General features: G+C 32.0%; 1 protein-coding gene across 1 annotated transcript in view; it reads right to left on the bottom strand.

Moving 5' to 3' along the window:
- Positions 1–1,140: 1,140 nt before the first annotated feature.
- The window catches only part of LOC114339748 (runt-related transcription factor 1-like), a 132,118-nt gene continuing 115,736 nt past the window's right edge, over positions 1,141–17,522 (bottom strand). Inside the window, exons 4-6 of the mRNA XM_050655896.1 lie at positions 9,923–10,093; positions 4,931–5,218; positions 1,141–4,189 (exon numbers count right to left, since the gene is read on the bottom strand). Of these exons, the coding sequence (XP_050511853.1) occupies positions 3,789–4,189; positions 4,931–5,218; positions 9,923–10,093 (860 nt within the window). The 3' untranslated portion in view covers positions 1,141–3,788. The remainder of the gene's footprint in view (positions 4,190–4,930; positions 5,219–9,922; positions 10,094–17,522) is intronic.

The following is a 17,522-nucleotide window of genomic DNA, read 5'->3' on the forward strand; positions in this document are numbered from 1 at the left end:
AAGAAAATGAATTAAAATATTCTTTACAAAAACAAGAAAATTAAAAATTGTTATTCCTACTTATGTGGACGAACCAAAAACATTTTCGCTCTATAACAAGAGCATCATCAGTGTTACAAGAACATGGTGAGCCAACCAAAAAATACAAAGGTCAAAGCCTTTCAAAAAACAGACAAAAGTCTTATATAAAAGATAACATCGCAAAATCCACTGCCACCTCTTATAACAGAATGACCTAGTTACTTTTTGACCCACTTACAACGTGTGGGAGTCATATGTTGCCATAGGGCCTTATCCTTAGGAATTTAATCCATCCTTTGGATTTTGCGATGTTATTTTTATATAAGACTTTTGTCTGTTTTTTGAAAGGCTTTGACCTTTGTATTTTTAGGTTGGCTCACCATGTTCTTGTAACACTGATGATGCTCTTGTTATAGAGCGAAAACGTTTTGTTTATATGTTTGTAGCCCTTTAAGGCTTTTTAAACTAATATACCTTTTACCAAGAAGAAAATTTTTTATTAAATTTCACTTAATATTCACTTACTAAAGTAAATTAATGGTATACAGCCAACTACAGGAAGTTTTTCCTTGTGGGTTTTTTATTTGTTATTTTTCTTGCATATCTTTCGGTTTTGATGCTAGATCAATTTAAAAAGACTCGTCGCTTTTAGTGTGTTTTCAAGTAGTATATTTTAAACAGTATTTATTATAATAACTATACTGTTGCATTGGTCTCTTTTTATTATGTAAGCAGATGAAAATGTCAATATAGCACAATCTGTGATTATATCTAAAAATTTACTGCTTTATTTTGCTGAAGATATTCTGAATAATTCAGTGGTCATTTGCCAAAAGCAGATATGTCCATTTTTGGTACTTTTCAGGACAGCAAATTCAAATTTCCACGTCGGCCACAAAATTACAGTTTTTTCTTATATGTCAACTTAATTAAATAGCTGTATAAACATTAAACTCAAAACCAAATATGATATTTCTAAACCTTTGATTTTACGGACATCGTGGACATTTGAATTTGCTCTTTTGAAAAATATCTAAAGTGGACATATATCGTCTTTTGGCAAACGTCTACTCCATTGTTTCTTATACTACCACGAACTAGGAAAAAAATGAAAAACAATTGCAACAATCAGGATTTTATTGATCAACATAAAGTATTCTACATGAAATAATATCGAAAAAATTATATACATATAATGAAAAACCTGGAAATAAACTATAACATTTTGAAAAATATGTAGGTATTCCATTGTTTATTATTATTAAATATTACAAACAAATATTATGGAAAGTTTCGATAAAGCATCGAAATCTAAAGGGCAATTTTTTTAGTAGTAATCCTCTTGCTTTTGATGATAAGGAAAAACTGAATTGTTTATTTAGGTTATTTTCTGAACTCCTTTATTATTTCATTAGTTTCTTTGGCATGTCTGTTATGTAGTTTTTTTCTTCTTCTTCTTACGTAAGAATCATGATCTGTGTTTCCTAGTATATGTTTGATAATATTTGCAATTCCGATGACCAGCTATTTGACCATCCTTTTGGAGGTTTTATACTACTCTCCATTCGACTGGCCTACCACGTCTTGAAATTTTGACTATTATATCATGAATATGTCTTGAATATTCCAATGTTCCCTTATGTCCTTGTTTCTTAACTCGTTCCCGTCTACTTTTCGCTACTATGGATGGTATCGTTTTATTTTAATTCTTTTAGGGCTTGTTCAGTTTTCCTTGCATCAGTCCTCATTCCAATTACTTCTGTTAGTATTGTATTTTTTGTCAACTTATAGATATATAAACATTACCTGGTTCATTAATATTCAAAGTTTTTTCTTAATAGAAATATATAGGGCTATTAATACTGTAATTTAAAAATAATACGAATTATACCGGATGCTCCAAAAAATAGTGATATATGAAAGTTACATATATTTTTTTCTTATGGAACACCCTATATTTGATGACATTTTGGAATTTGGCTTAAACAATTGGCAAAACAAAAGACCAAAGGGTAGACCACCAAAACAATGGCAAGAATGCTGGACCTCAGCGTTAGAGAAGACCTGATGGCAATGAACACTATGAACAGACAGTAAAGTACTAGCATGATCAATCATGATATAGTCGGATCGCTAAACTCAGACAAAACTGGCTAGTGATTTTAGTAGGCAATTTTTTTTTTGCCAATTTTGTCAAAATTGGCAAAATTGTTAACTATTTAGTAGTTATTAACTATTTAGTAGTTATTTTTTTGCCAATTTTACCAAATTGGCAAAATTACTTACTAAAATCAATAGCCAGTTGTGTCTGAGTTTAGCGAACCGACTATGGAAAGAAAAAGAAGAAGAAGTTTAAACAGTAAACTATACTTCTATTAGGGTTCCCTGTAAGTAAATATAACTAAATACAGGATGTTTTGATTTATTTTAATTGTTTTAAATGTAAGATTGAAAAAATTAAATAAATAAATATGTACAAATTTACGAATGGGTGACAAATTTGATTTCAAGCATTAATAAAATATTATTTGTCCTATTTAGCAGAGCTTTTGGCATAAGAAAACCCTGAAATTAGTCTCTCTACCATCAGACAAAAATCCCACTACCTTCTTCTCGATTCCATATACAGGCAAAATATCAACTAAAATAGCCAAACAGATAAAAAAATAAAGGAATAACGATTATTTGTCCTATTTAGCAGAGCTTTTGGCATAAGAAAACCCTGAAATTAGTCTCTCTACCATCAGACAAAAATCCCACTACCTTCTTCTCGATTCCATATACAGGCAAAATATCAACTAAAATAGCCAAACAGATAAAAAAATAAAGGAATAACGATTAGATCAAACAACCTAGGAAAATATATTAAGAATAACAAGAGCCAAAAGAAAAAGCACGTACACTCTGGGGTATACAAAATTGTATGTGGCGACTGCTCAAAAACTTACATCGGTCAAACTGGTAGGACCTTAAACAAATGTATAGCCGAACACATATGGTCTTTCAATAACAGAAAATCAGGTTAATTTATAACAAATTGTGTGGAAGTATAGAAAACAAAGTTCGGTGTTTTATTATTAAATAAAATAAACATCAATCAAGTAACGATTGAATAGTCTTTTATTAAGACCCAATCACAAATTTGCCCTGTATATTCCTCTGAAAAAAAAGTAAAGCTTCATACCACGTTTTCTGTGTTTCTAAATTTTAAATAATATTTTTAAAATTAAATAAAGTAATTTTATCATTTTTTTATTATTTTCCATTTTTATCATCAATGACAAACAATGTTTATTTATTTATTTAAAACAATTATTTTGTACATTCGAAAGTACATAAAACCGTTAGTTAATATCGTTGTTACAAATTGTAATGAAATTTAAAAAGTTTACATGTGGTATAATGGACTCCCCTCGTTTCGTAAATGAGCTCTTCCAACTATTTCATCATGATACTTTCGTGACGATCGCCTCAGTATTTTACTATAGAGAAAAATTAATACAACGCCAGTATAGAAGCTTTGCTTCAAAAACTTTGAATATTAAATCGTTTTCCGTACAGAGAAGAGAACAACTCATATAGGATGAGCCACCATGTATATAAGCAATGTGTTTGATTAAGAAATTCTAGAATATTTACCAAAGTTAGTTCACGGACCAAGTTTTCCCAAACAAGGATTTTTCTTTTATTAATATAACAAACTAAATATCAAGATAACAAATTTTGTTAAAAATAAACTATGTACAACAACACTATGTATATTCATATTAATACGGTCTCCATACATGCCTATTATTTTCCTTAGAACACTTAGTATTATCCCTATTACTAGAACTCACTTCGTCTTTATGTTTCACCAAAGTAACTGATGCTTTCCGAACTTTTCCACTCAAGTTGACACCTTCACACAGTTTAATCTCTTTAGACGCGTCTTTGTTGCCGTTTTTACTTAGGTCACTATCGATATCGTTCGAAAACTCTTTTATAGGTTCTTTAATGTCTTTGTCTTCCGTTTCGTCTTCTATCTCTGTTACGTCTAGTTTCTCACTAGAACTGTCTGGGTTTTGGAAGGAGTCTTCTTGAGAAGATATCCTGGACATCAGCTGGTTGTTTCTAAAATTCATCCAACTCCAATCGTGCGGATACAGCTGCGAATAAAACCACTGGCCTGTAAATAAAAAAATCTAGGTTATTTTCTTATATTTAAGGTTTACACACAGAAAGTACATGAGAGGGTGATTACACACAAAAATTACATGATGATAAAAAATGGAGGTTCCCATTTAAGATTTTCAAGTAACCCCCCATCTCACCTCCGGGTGGGGTCATGTTTGGTGCCATTCGATAGATTTTTCAAATATAATGATTAAGTGTATTTTTCAGTTTTTCGATTTGATGTTCAGTTCGCGAAATATCGCGGGATTCGTATTTAAAACTTTAAATTTACCCCCCCCCCCCTCCATGGGAAGTCGTGTTTAGTATCATTCGATAGATTTTTGAAAAATATTGAGCACGTATTTTTTAGTTTTCCGATCTGTCATTCATTTCGCGAAATATTCGCTTTTTTCTTGTGAAACTTTGGGACTCACCCATCTCCTTACGCCCCGCTCAAATCGTCAGATTTTTGAAATAGACACTGTTTTGCATGTACTTGACTTACCTTAGCTTAATCTGACGATTTCGAGATTTTCTAAGGATATATTTTTTTTCGGCCCCCCCCTTAACGAAGTCCCCTGCATTAAGAGCCAATATATAGTAAAGATACATTTTCAGGGTACAAGGTTTCTCCCCATGTAATAATCTGACGCGCTCGAGTAACTGCAAAAATCCCCGCTTGGGCTCCCCTACCATAGGTCTTAACGGCCTGTTGTGAGTATCAATAAATATATGAAATTGTAATGATACAAACCTGGAGGTGGAATCAATGGAGTATTCAAAAATAGACTGGCAGCCAAAGCATTGTTGAACAACTGGTTGTTTTGAATTTGTGGAGTAGGTATACCAGGAAACGTAGTTTGTGGCGGCGGAGATGGATTGGGGGAAGCAGTTACGGATATGTCGTCTTCTTGAGGTGATTGCGGCTCTCTCGCTGTCGTGAGAAGGCCTACTTGGGTGTTCGGCGAGGTTTTCGGTGACGTTGTACTGTGTGCGCTGCTGCAGTTTATCGATATAGGGCCCAACGATGTTGAAGATGGTTCTGCAAGTTTGAAAAATATTTGTATTAAACTCCATTTACTATTGAGAGAGTTAGTGGAGTCACTGAAGGTTTTCACCTCCGATTTCGTTGAACCTCCATCGATTTTCATGAAAATTGGTGAGTAATTAGAGGATATCTCAAGGAACAAAGATGACATAATGCCAACTTGCGCTTTTACCCTGGGGGTGGATGCCACCCCTTCTCGGGGGTGAAAATTATTTTATTAAAAATAATACAATAAATCGAAAGAGGAACAAATTATAAGCAAAATTTATTATATCAAGTTAATAATATAAATCAACACTTTTTGAGTTATTAAAGACCAAAGATTTTATTTTTTCGTAAAAAAAATGCATGTTTTAAATCGGTTTTTCACGTATAACTCAAAAACTATAAGCTTCTACAAAATAGTTATTATTACTGAAATTGATGATAATAAAAAACTGAATACATTCCTCACTTAAAAAACTAAACTAATGTTAGTTCAAAGTGAGTTATTGGCAATTGAATGTGTGTTTTTTTCGACGAGTACTCAAATCTAAGTATTCAAGCTTAAATAACGGGAAAAAGATGCAATATATAAAATATACCTGCTAATTATTTATTCATGTACTTCGAAATACCTATCACATGAGCTTCAGAACAAGTTAATAGCGTCAAAATTAAGCAAGTTATGATGAAAATAAAAGAACCCTTTCGAATTTTTTAGGAAAAAGTGAGAAATAAAACATACGCCATTTCCACAAAAATTAAAATTTATAATAATCCTTACAATGACTTCTTTATATAAGCATAAGTAATGATTTTAATAATTTTGACCGGTTTAGAATGCATATTTTTGAAAAAAAAAGATGTAATTTAAAAAAATCATAATTTTTAAAATTATTTGTAATTTTCATATTCTTTTGATAAAAACTCCAAAAATACTCAATATACGTAAAAAATGATAAATACCCAAATATTAGTTTATTCCATGTCAAATATTTTACCTGTTTTACTATTTCCATAGGGTAATAAATAACCGAGATAGAAACGTTTAAGTCCTAAATTTTGCTGTGAAAACCATGCAACCGGGGACATTTAACCTTTTATTTTTAAAAAAGTGAGGGTCTAAAAGATTAAATTCAACGTGGTTAAATAGCCCATGTAAATAACTTCCAAACGGTTTTTAGATATACCCGATATCTTAAAAATAAACGGAGTTATTAAAAAAAAACAATAACATTTTTTGGAAAAATTCTTAAAAAATAAATTTTGAAAAAGTTTTGGTGCATAAATTTTAATGCTATGAACATGCTCGGGGGCTCATTCAATAGATAATTTTAAGTAATTTGACCAATGTTAAATAAGTTTATGTTATAAAATGCATCATTTTCCCGTTATTTCAGCTTGAACACTTAGATTTTTTACTCGCCGAAAAAAAAAATATATTCAATTACCTATAACTCACTTTCAATTAACACTAAAAGGTTTTTCTAGTAAGGGATTTATTTCATTTTTTATTAGCTTCAATTTTGGTAATATTAACTTTTTTTCAAAAACTTATAGTTTTTGAGTTATTGACGAAAAATCGATTAAAAACATGCATTTTTCTCAAGAAAAATTAAAATCTTTGATCTTCAATAACTCAAAAAGTTTTGATTTATTTTAATAACTTTATATAACAAAATTTGCTTAGAATTTGTCCCTCTATCGATTTATGGTATTATTTTTAATAAAATAATTTTCACCCCCGAGAAGGGGTGACATGCACCCCCAGGGTAAAAGCGCAAGTTGGCACCATGTCACCTTTGTTTCTTGAGATATCCTTTAACCACTCACCAATTTTCATGCAAATATATGGAGGTTCAACGAAATCGGAGGTAATAGCTCATATCCACCTCCAGTGACTGCACTGTCATAAAATACGAGGCGTGTTCAATTAAAACTCATCTTTAATCCATAAAAATTTATTGGCAAATATATCTACAAATACTAACATTTACTCAGAAATAATTTTTAACAAATACTTGGAAGGGCAATGTGGAGTTTGAATCGGGGGAAAAACTATTAATAATATCAGATATGCAGATGACACCGCGATCATGGTTGAAAGTATCGAAGATCTTCAATTTCTTACAGATCGAGTCACTACAGAATGCTCTAATAACTGACTTAGCATAAATACAACAAAGACTAAATTACTTGTGGTTAGTAGACAAGACGTTGGCCCTATGCAACTAATTGTCAGTAATAAAACGATAATAAAAGTTTTTAGCCATTTTAAACACCTAGGATGTTGGATAAGCGAGACGCTAAATCCGTATGAAGAAATTAAATCTCGTATGGAAATTTCAAGAGGGGCACTTATGAAATTTAGACTTATTCTGTGCAATTCTCAGCTAAATTTACAACCAAGAATCAAGTTCCTAAAATGTTATGTATATCCTGTATTACTATATGGATGTGAAACCTGGATTATCAAGGTTAACATGATGAACAAACTAGAAGCCTTTGAGATGTGGTCATATCGTAGAATGCTCAGAATATCTTGGGTTCAACGCATTTCAAACAGAGAAGTCTTAAACAGAGTAGGTCAAGGCGAAGGTGATTTAATGAAGATGATAAAAAAGAGAAAACTTGAATATCTGGGGCATATAATGAGAGGTAGCAGATACAGGATGCTGGAGTTAATACTCAATGGAAAGATCGACGGAAAAAGAGGAATTGGTCGAAAGAAATATTCATGGCTCCGAAACCTTCGTCAATGGACTGGCTTATCAGCAGATCAATTGTTACATGCCGCACAAGATCGAGAACGATATCGGCAAATTGTTATGGAAGCTACCCACGCCTAAAATTTGAGCACAGTAATTAAAGAAGAAGAAGAAAAAGAAGATATCTACAAATAATGACCACTAAAATGAACGCATATAATATATCCATTTTTTACCAACCGATTCATGTGGCTATTTGTATAAGAATTCTTTTACAGAATTTAGTACTTCTTCGTCCGACGGAAAACGATTTCCTTTAACGCCGTTTTCAATGGCCCAAAGATGTGAAAATCACAAAGCGATAAGTCTGGACTATAGGATAGATGCTCGTATATCCTCCATCTCTTTCGCTGTAGATTTTCTTACACAACTTTGAGACCGAGCATTGTTGGGCAGAAGAATGACTACTCCATGTGAGAGCTTATCTTGACGTTGATTGATGGATGATATGAAGGAAAAAACTATCGTGACTCAGAATCATCTGACAATGAACAGGGCTAAATTTTGAAGAACTAATAAGAACAGCTGAAGACAGAGAAGAGTTTGCAATTGTAGCCAATCTCCATTGAGGAGAGAGCACTTTAAGAAGAAGAAGATTGATGGCAAGATAATGGAAGGTAATAATGACACCTACATTCGTTGCCAGTAATTATTAAAGAAAGAAAGTCACTACCGTTTTGCCTGTATTCAATAAGATATTGCAAAAATAAACCCATACGCACGCTTGTCGGCTTGAACCCATTGCGCAGAAGTTTTACTGTAACTCAGTTTGCATGTGACCTATTCTCACACCAATATATTCTGGCAGTTGCATACACAAAACACTAGTTTCCATACACTACTTGCATGCGCTTATGAATTTGCAATAGGTATCTTCAGCACACTAAAATTGAATGACCACACGCTGATTATATTTGGACGAACTGTTAACAACAAACGCCATTTTTAAGTCACAATGCTTAAATCACAGTCAAATACAAATGACAGTAACTGATCAGTGTGACGTTTACGAACATGACTAACATTGTAGAACATCAATCAGTTGAGTGATTACAACTGCTTTCAAGACTAACTGGACCAAAGATGCGTTTTAATAATTAAACAAGTGTATAATTAAGAGGAAACAGTAGCGATCAACAGGTAGCAAAAACGCGTTCCAAGATTGCGGCTGTGATTTTGAATATTTTTTCGAGATATTTGGCACACGTATTCGTAATACAATAAAGAATGGCGGTACAGAGCCCAATTTGAAAAATATTTTAATATGTGGAAATTACTCTGTAATTAAATACAATATTAAAAAAACGAGCCTGTACCGCCATTAAGAAGAACAAAAAAATACACTTTCTTCAAATAAACTTTTTTATCCGATGCCTAAGTTTTGTGTCATTTTGGAACTACTAAAATTTTTTATTTCATTAGCAGTTCCAAAATGACCTAAAATCTAGGCATCGGATAAAAAAGTTTATTTGAAGAAAGTGTATTTTTTTGTTCTTCTTAATGGCGGTACAGGCTCGTTTTTTAAATATTGTATTTAATTACAGAGTAATTTTCACATATTAATATATTTTTCAAATTGGGCTCTGTACCGCCATTCTTTATTATATTACGAATACGTTTGCCAAATATCTCGAAAAATATTCAAAATTACAGCCGCAATCTTGGAACGCGTTTTCGCTACCTGTTGATCGCTACTGTTTCCTCTTAAACGAAACGATTTGGACTTAAGAATCAGTTTAAGTTATAAATTCGTATTGTAAAATCTAAAACATAAGCTCGTATATGTTTCAAGTAATAAATATAATTTACATAAATTAATTATGTTTTAACGTTAGTATAAATAAATTAAAATATTTGTAAAATAAAATTAAATAAAATAAGTATTAAATGACTGTAAGAAATTAAAAATAATTGTACATAAATTAAAGATTAAAGTACAGTACATTACCATTTGCTATCCTTGGAGAAGAAACTGGACGGTCCAAAGCGGCAAACATATGGTGGGGAAAGTGGGGGTGATGATGACCCATAAACGGACCATGGGGATAGGGATGCCTTCCTCCTAATAATGCCCATTCCGAAGGAGGACCTGGAAGACCTGCTAAATGGTGGGCAATGCCTGAAAATAATTAATAATTTTAAACGCAAGAATTTTATCTTATTTATTAGTTTACCCCACGTCATTTCCAACTTATATATTTATATAGTTATATAGTTTTTATACTTATATAGTTTTTTCTTTAGAGACCTAGATTGTCTCTACACAGTGCTCTGAGGAGGGTAAGGTTAAACGCGAAATACGTATAAGCACATAATAGACGCCCTACTCTGTAATCAAAAAATCTGAATGATCTTTACTTTTCATTTTATTTTTATTCCCTTTTGTGAGTATAAAAGGAACAATTCGCTAAATATTGTTATCAAGATGAACGACAGGTCGTTTATGGAATTATAGATCCCTTTGTCGAGCAATTCATCACTCTATATGGCATATGGCATTATACTTACATCATAAAATGCATCAGAGGATAACTAGTTCGAATTTTTAGTTTCTGACTCTTTGAGCTAACTATTCTGGGATATTTTCTTTTCTTTTTATCAGAAAAATTATCAAAATCTCTCCATCAATAAATAAACATTTTAAAGCGGTCATTTTTGAATCTGAGTGTTTAATATATTCGCCAGTTTTCTAACATCTGCCAAAGGCAAAGATCTGGTATATGGTCAAATATATTGTTAAATAATTTTTATGGGGAAAATTTAGAGAATTAATTTTATGACAAAGACCACGAGATCGTAAATTTTCATCGCCCTGTGTATAGCCAAAATTTGTAAATAATATGATTTAGCCGTAAGCAGTGTTTCGTGGAAAGAGAAAATGTTTAGTGGTAAAGATTCTATGAACGGACTTATACAAATTAAACAATGAACTAAAATACGGTCGGATTAGAAAGTGAATGTACTCGCGGTTGGAGTAGACAATAGAATGTGTCTAAATGGTTTCCTAGAAAGAAACGACGGTAAACAATTTGTTTAATTTTAGAATATAGGGGGTTTTTCTAGACTCTAAGAAAAAATTTAATTTTAATATCTCCTGGAAATTTGACAAGACAGAAAATTTGTATACAACACTATTTGTTCTTAAGAAATGAAAGTATGGATGTAATGTGTAGAGAGAATGCTTGTGATTGGCGAAGAGATTGATGGAGGGAGAACAGAGTGGTTGAGTCTCAGATTGATGAAGGAAAAAGATTTACTGTGTAATTAAGATTGGAAGGGAGCAGTCCAGTTCGAAAAATAGTAATTTTGTGTAAAGTAGTGAATTTGGTGGCCGTGTAAGCAGATTCCTGTTGAGACGAAATCGTGATCGAGTCGAGAAGTACAATCTCCTCGTGTCCGAAGAGATTCCAGTTTTCTGTCTGGAACGAGTACCCGGTTTGTATCACTTTTCCACAAGATATCGAGCTGAGAAAAAAATCTTGGAAGTATAAAGATTGATATTGTTTGTATCGAGTCGGAGACTAAATAAAGGAGAGATTTCGAGCGAGTGCTGTTTTTTGTTTGTGAAACAGTTTGGAAGAGAAAGAGCGTAGCAGCATCCGAGAAGCACGTGTGGGAGAACCGAGGACAACGCAATCCATGAGAAGAAGTAAAGAAGATAAAAAAGGTTAGTCAGTTTATTTGTAAATAGGAAAGAGTTGTTTTATTTTACATACCATATTTGTTTTTTGGTAAATTTAACAGTTTTTACAGCATAATTTATTCGTTCATAAATTTATAGAAGAGATAAATAATCTATTTAAACGGCAAATTAAATATTGTTTTTTTATATAAAAATAAGGACACTCTACCAAATCATTTAAATGAAAATTTGTTAAAAGGAAAAGGAGATAGTAGAATTAAAGATTAATTTATTAGATAAGACATTTTGACAACAGTATAAAGTTTTAGCATACATTTTGAATCTTATATTTATGTTATAGTATATAAATAAATAATATTTATAAAATTTATATGATTTTGAGTATATTTATTTTCCCTGTTTTGGTCCTACGAGAAATACTAGAAGCCACAAACTAAAGGTGATACATTAAAATCAATTAGCCCTAAAAATATTTTTCATTTGAAAGTTTTATTAAAATTTGGTTTTGTTTCCATGAGTAGCAATTAAAATAATTAATTAATTAATTGAATTAATAAGATGCTGATCAATCTCATAGCAGAGAGAAAATACAGAGCATAACAATATATTTTATATCCAGCAGAAAAAATGGACTAGAGTGACTGTATATGGCAACTGATTAGATCACCCGTCGCATGGCGACGGGAAAAATCACTAGTCTTTAATATTAATAAAATGCAACCAGTATATTTAAGTAAACCACATTATTTATCTTGTGTCTATTCTAAACCATATTATATTCTATGTTATTGCTATTTTGATTTATATTGTGCATTTAAATATTTAATTTCTATTAAGCCGTTTTGAATCGTTTGTATTTAAATATTAATTAATAAAGTGAGCCTTTACATGTCAAAAACTTAAAAATGCTCTGTCAATTAATATTATATTTTTACAAATAGTAATATCCAGCAAATTTCTTTCCGTCGGCAACTTCAAAATTTATTTATTTTCCTGCAAACTTCTGGAAGCGTAGCAGGACGATAAAGAAACGTAGCGTCATGTGATGTGAGACCTGAAACGATATTCCAGCGGTCCTATTAAATATATCACGCTGTTTTCCTTCTAATGCCTCAGTTAGGTAAAGGGTTGACCTTAAGATGCTTCATTGGTTATGGTGGGGATACCTCAATCCTCATTGGCGGGCCACAGACTGTTGTGCAAACCTGCACTATCAAGATCTATACTTCAGCCGAGGACACGACGGTTTTCCTGCGAACTTCGCTTCGGAATGGATAATAGTACGGTTCGAGTTTTGAAAGAAGTTACTTTTCATTTACATTAACTTTATATAAATACACGGAACTAAAATATTGGTATTTTTCTCACAAAAAATTGCTTTGACAATTTACGTGCAGAATCTGTTATTATGAATATATATTAACTTCTTCTTATTTTTGTGTAGATATGCCTGTATCTGGTTTTCCAATGTGCCTACTGTAATTTATCGTTTCAGGTCGTTTTTCTGCCGCATAGGTCATTATTGGTCCGATGACTGTTTTGTAAATTCTGCCTTTATTTCTTTAACGCTATTTTTACTTCTCTTGTTTGATTCAGACAAGCTTCGGCTCCATTTGCCCTATTAACTTGATCTTCAACTTCTGTTTCGAGCTTTCCATAAATAAATAGTGTTATCCATCGCTTGTTCTATTATCTAACCCTCCAGTTCTAACTGAGTCCTTTAGGCCATTTAAAAATTGGACGAAACACCTTTCATCATCATCATCATCCAACCAATTCACGTCCACTGCTGGACATAGGTCTCCCCCAATTGTTTCCACAATTCACGGTTTTGTGCTGATTGTTGCCAGTTTTTACTAATCCGCCTGATATCATCTGTCCATCGCGTAGGCGGCCTTCCTCTACTGCGCTTATCTTTATTCGGTCTCCATTCCATCAGTTTTGGTGTCCATCTTGAGTCTTTCAGCCTAGCGATGTGTCCTGCCCAGTTCCATTTGAGCCTGGTGATACGTTCTACAGCATCTGCGATACACCTTTAATCTTCCAAAAAACCTTGTTTTTTTCAAAGTTTTTAAGGTTTTTGAGTTTTCGGAGTAACATAATAATTTTATGAAATTTTACTTAGAAATAAAATTTTATCGACCCTGAAAAACAAGATTGGAGCCAATTTTAATGAGATCTGGTTTCAGCAAGACGTTCACCCGATTTCAAACCTAAAAATTATTTTTTTATTGGGAATACTTGAAAAATAGATATGTATAATATATGTACATCTGAATTGCCAATGTAAATGAGTCAGATCAAATAAATTATTAGAAGAATGTTTTTACTTAGCAACAACATTTTTGTTTATTTTAGTAGTATTTTGTATTTTGACAACGAAACCCGATTTGGGCTTCGAAACGTTAATAAAATCCACGAGGAAAAATTTCCTGTAGTTGGCTGTATACCATTACAAAAACATAAAATCCTTTATAAAAGGTATATTTGTTAAAATCCCTATACAGGGCTACATCAAAGACAGAACTAGTTTTCGATCGGTTGACCGATCATCATCAGTACAATCTTAGAATCTACATGCAAGCCACCAAAGTAAAAATAACAGGGTAAAAACCCTTTACAATTGATCCGTCATCGAAACATATGACAAAGATGTGAATTATAACATGGATGATTAAGATATCCAATGTTTTTAGCCCGAGGTACCAATGAGCTCTATCTGACAAGTTCACATCATGACTGTACGGAAGCAAGTTGTATAGGGATTTTAACAAATATACCTTTTATAAAGGATTTTATGTTAATAAAATCATTTTTTTGGTAAAATTGTGGCTTATTTCCCATTGAAAATAGTTGATTCAAAAATAGAATTTACAGAACTAATCCAGCAAATATTGCAGGATTACCATATTAATTTCTATAGAAACGGAGAAATGAAATAGACACATTCTACAGTTGACATTAATTGATTGTTGACTGTTGACAAACAGTTGAGTAGGTAGACGTTATTTTTTTTGTTTTATGGCATAGACTTGGGAGTCAATTAGATGTTAATTTAGCAATGTAGTAAACTTTTAATTATTATGTTAAAATTTAGTTGTACAGAGTTTGTATCAAAAAATTTATTGAGACGATTAGACGTTATTGGACTTTTGTTTTATCTGTTTAAAATGTTCCCGACTACATAAAATTGGAAGTTTTGTTTTATCTGTTTAAAATGTTCCGGACAACATAAAATCGAAAGTATTGTATACGATTGAACTAGTATTGAAGTATAGATTTCAATAGAGATACAATGTACAGAGAATAAAGGTATCTAAAAAACTACAGTGACTGAGAATGTCAGAAAACAGGTAACTCTGGCAACATTACAAGCATTAACTTAAAAATCTGCATATTAGGCGTACCCCGGTTATTCTAGAATTTGGTTCATCTATTTAAGATATTATTTCAATCATAGAGATTGTGACCAATAGAAAGCTACAAAAAAAATTACAGTCGTTATTTTTTAATGATTTTAACTTCCAATTGTGTAGTAAGCTTTTTAATTACGTGTTTAATTCTCTCCAATCAGATTATTATTACAGCGGTAATCTTCTACTGTACAAAATTACAGGGGGAATTTTTTAAGTAGATTGTTTCTGTTTAATTGCAACCAGGTTCCTAGTTTTGACAACTGTCACATTTAAGAAAATATCCGTAGTAAACTTTTAGTTCTGCATCTAATGTCAAATTGTCACGAGAACACAAATCGGCAAATTTAAGTGATCGAGTTTACTTCGGTAAGATTATTTCATGAATAAAACTGTATTTATAAATAATTTTAACTAATATTTTATTAATATCTTCGTCTAAATATTTGCTAAACTGTGCTGTTCACTTTGAGAAGTTGAAAAATGTGTGTCACATTAATTGGGATCAATGTCACTGAATGTTTTTATACAAAGACTTGAATTTTATATGTAAGTGTTAAAAAATAACCTTACGAATATCACACGACACTCACGACAGTAAGAATAAATAACAAAATAAAATAATAATAATAATGCTCCACTTTTTTCAAACTTGTTGTCATTGGGCAAGACAAGTTTTCGAAAAATTATCGCATAATTGTCAATTTATTCTCACTCTCTTGTGATATTAATGCCGCTATTTTTTTTGATAATTTCCCGTAGTCACGTATTACATCAGATGCCCTTCATTGCTACGCAAAAATTAACATTCAGTGACATTAATGACAATTAATGTTTTACAACTTGTCAAAGAGAGCTCCATGAACAGGTTAAGCAAATATTTAGACGAAGATATAAATAAAATGTTAGTTAAAATGATTTAAAAAGACAGTTATATTCATGAAATAATCTTACCGAATTACTCTCGAGCTCTTAAAAATTATCGATTCCTTTTGCCCTCGTGACACTTTGACATAATTTCACTTGCCTTTGGGTCGTGAAATTAATAATTACTATTGATAATTACGCACTTCCAGACATTTTTCGTCCCCTTTATACAGGGTGTCCCAAAAGATTGGTCATAAATTATACCACACATTGTGGGGTCAAAAATAGTTCGGTTGAACCTAACTTCTTCTTCTTCTTTAGGTGCCGTGTCTGTATTCAGACGTTGGCCGTCATTATGTTTACAATTTTCTGAAATCTCTATCGGCTGCTGCGCGAAATAATTCTTCTACTGTGCAGCCACACCATTGTCTAATATTACGCAGCCATGAAAGTTTCTTTCGACCAATCCATCTCGTTCCCTCCACTTTTACTTGTATTATAAAGCGAAGCAGATGGTATTTAGGTCCTCTAATTATATGGCCGAAGTATTCTGTTTTCTCCTCTTTATGATGCTTATGAGCAGACGTTCTGAATTCAGCATTTGAAGAACATCTTCATTGGAAGTGTGCGAAACCCACGATATCTTTAGGATTCGTCGATAGCACCACAATTCGAATGCTTCTATTTTGTTTAGCATTGTGGTTTTTAACGTCCATATCTCACAACCATACAATAGGATAGACCACACATAACATTTCAGCACCTTCTTACGAATATTCATTGACAGGTTTCTGTTACATAAAACTGGTTTCCAGGTCACAAAAGCCTTCCGTTATATTTCGATCCTAGTTATTATCTCTTCATCAGAGTCACAATTTACATTTAACCAGCTGCCAAGGTACTTGAAATGATTTACCCGTTCTAACTGCTCTCCATCAAGAGAAAGCTGACCTTGATCTATATTAATCTTTCCAACTGCCATCCACTTTGTTTTGAACCTAACTTACCTTAGTACAAATGTGCTCATTAAAAAAGTTACAGCCTTTGAAGTTACAAAATGAAAATCGATTTTTTCAATATATCAAAAACTATTAGAGATTCTTTATTGAAATCATTCTTTGTCATTCTTATGGCCGTAACATCTTAAATCAAAATTATAGTAATATTTGTCCACCCCATAAAATTTTATGAAGGTTTTGTTCCCCTGAACCCCCCCCCAAACTTTTGTGTACCTTTCAATTAATTCATTATTGTGGTACCATTAGTTAAATACAACGTTTTTAAAACTTTTTTGCCTCTTAGTATTTTTTCGATAAGCCAATTTTTATCGAGATGCGGCTTCTTTTATAATATATTTACATAAAAATTTTATGGGGGCTTTGTTCCTTTAAACCCCCTAAATGTTTGTGTACGTTCCAATTAAACTATTATTGTGGTACAAATAATTAAACAGTGTTTTTAAAACTTTTTTGCCTCTTAGTCTTTTTTGACGTCACCTTTTATCGAAATGTGGCTTTTGTTTCAAAATATACCTAAAAATGTAAGTTATAAATAAATTTTCAGATTATTAACAGGTGTCGTATAATCATACTTAACCATGCACAAATATGTGGTGGATTCGACAA

This window comes from Diabrotica virgifera, chromosome 7, assembly GCF_917563875.1.
Source record: "Diabrotica virgifera virgifera chromosome 7, PGI_DIABVI_V3a".
Lineage (NCBI taxonomy): Eukaryota > Metazoa > Arthropoda > Insecta > Coleoptera > Chrysomelidae > Diabrotica > Diabrotica virgifera.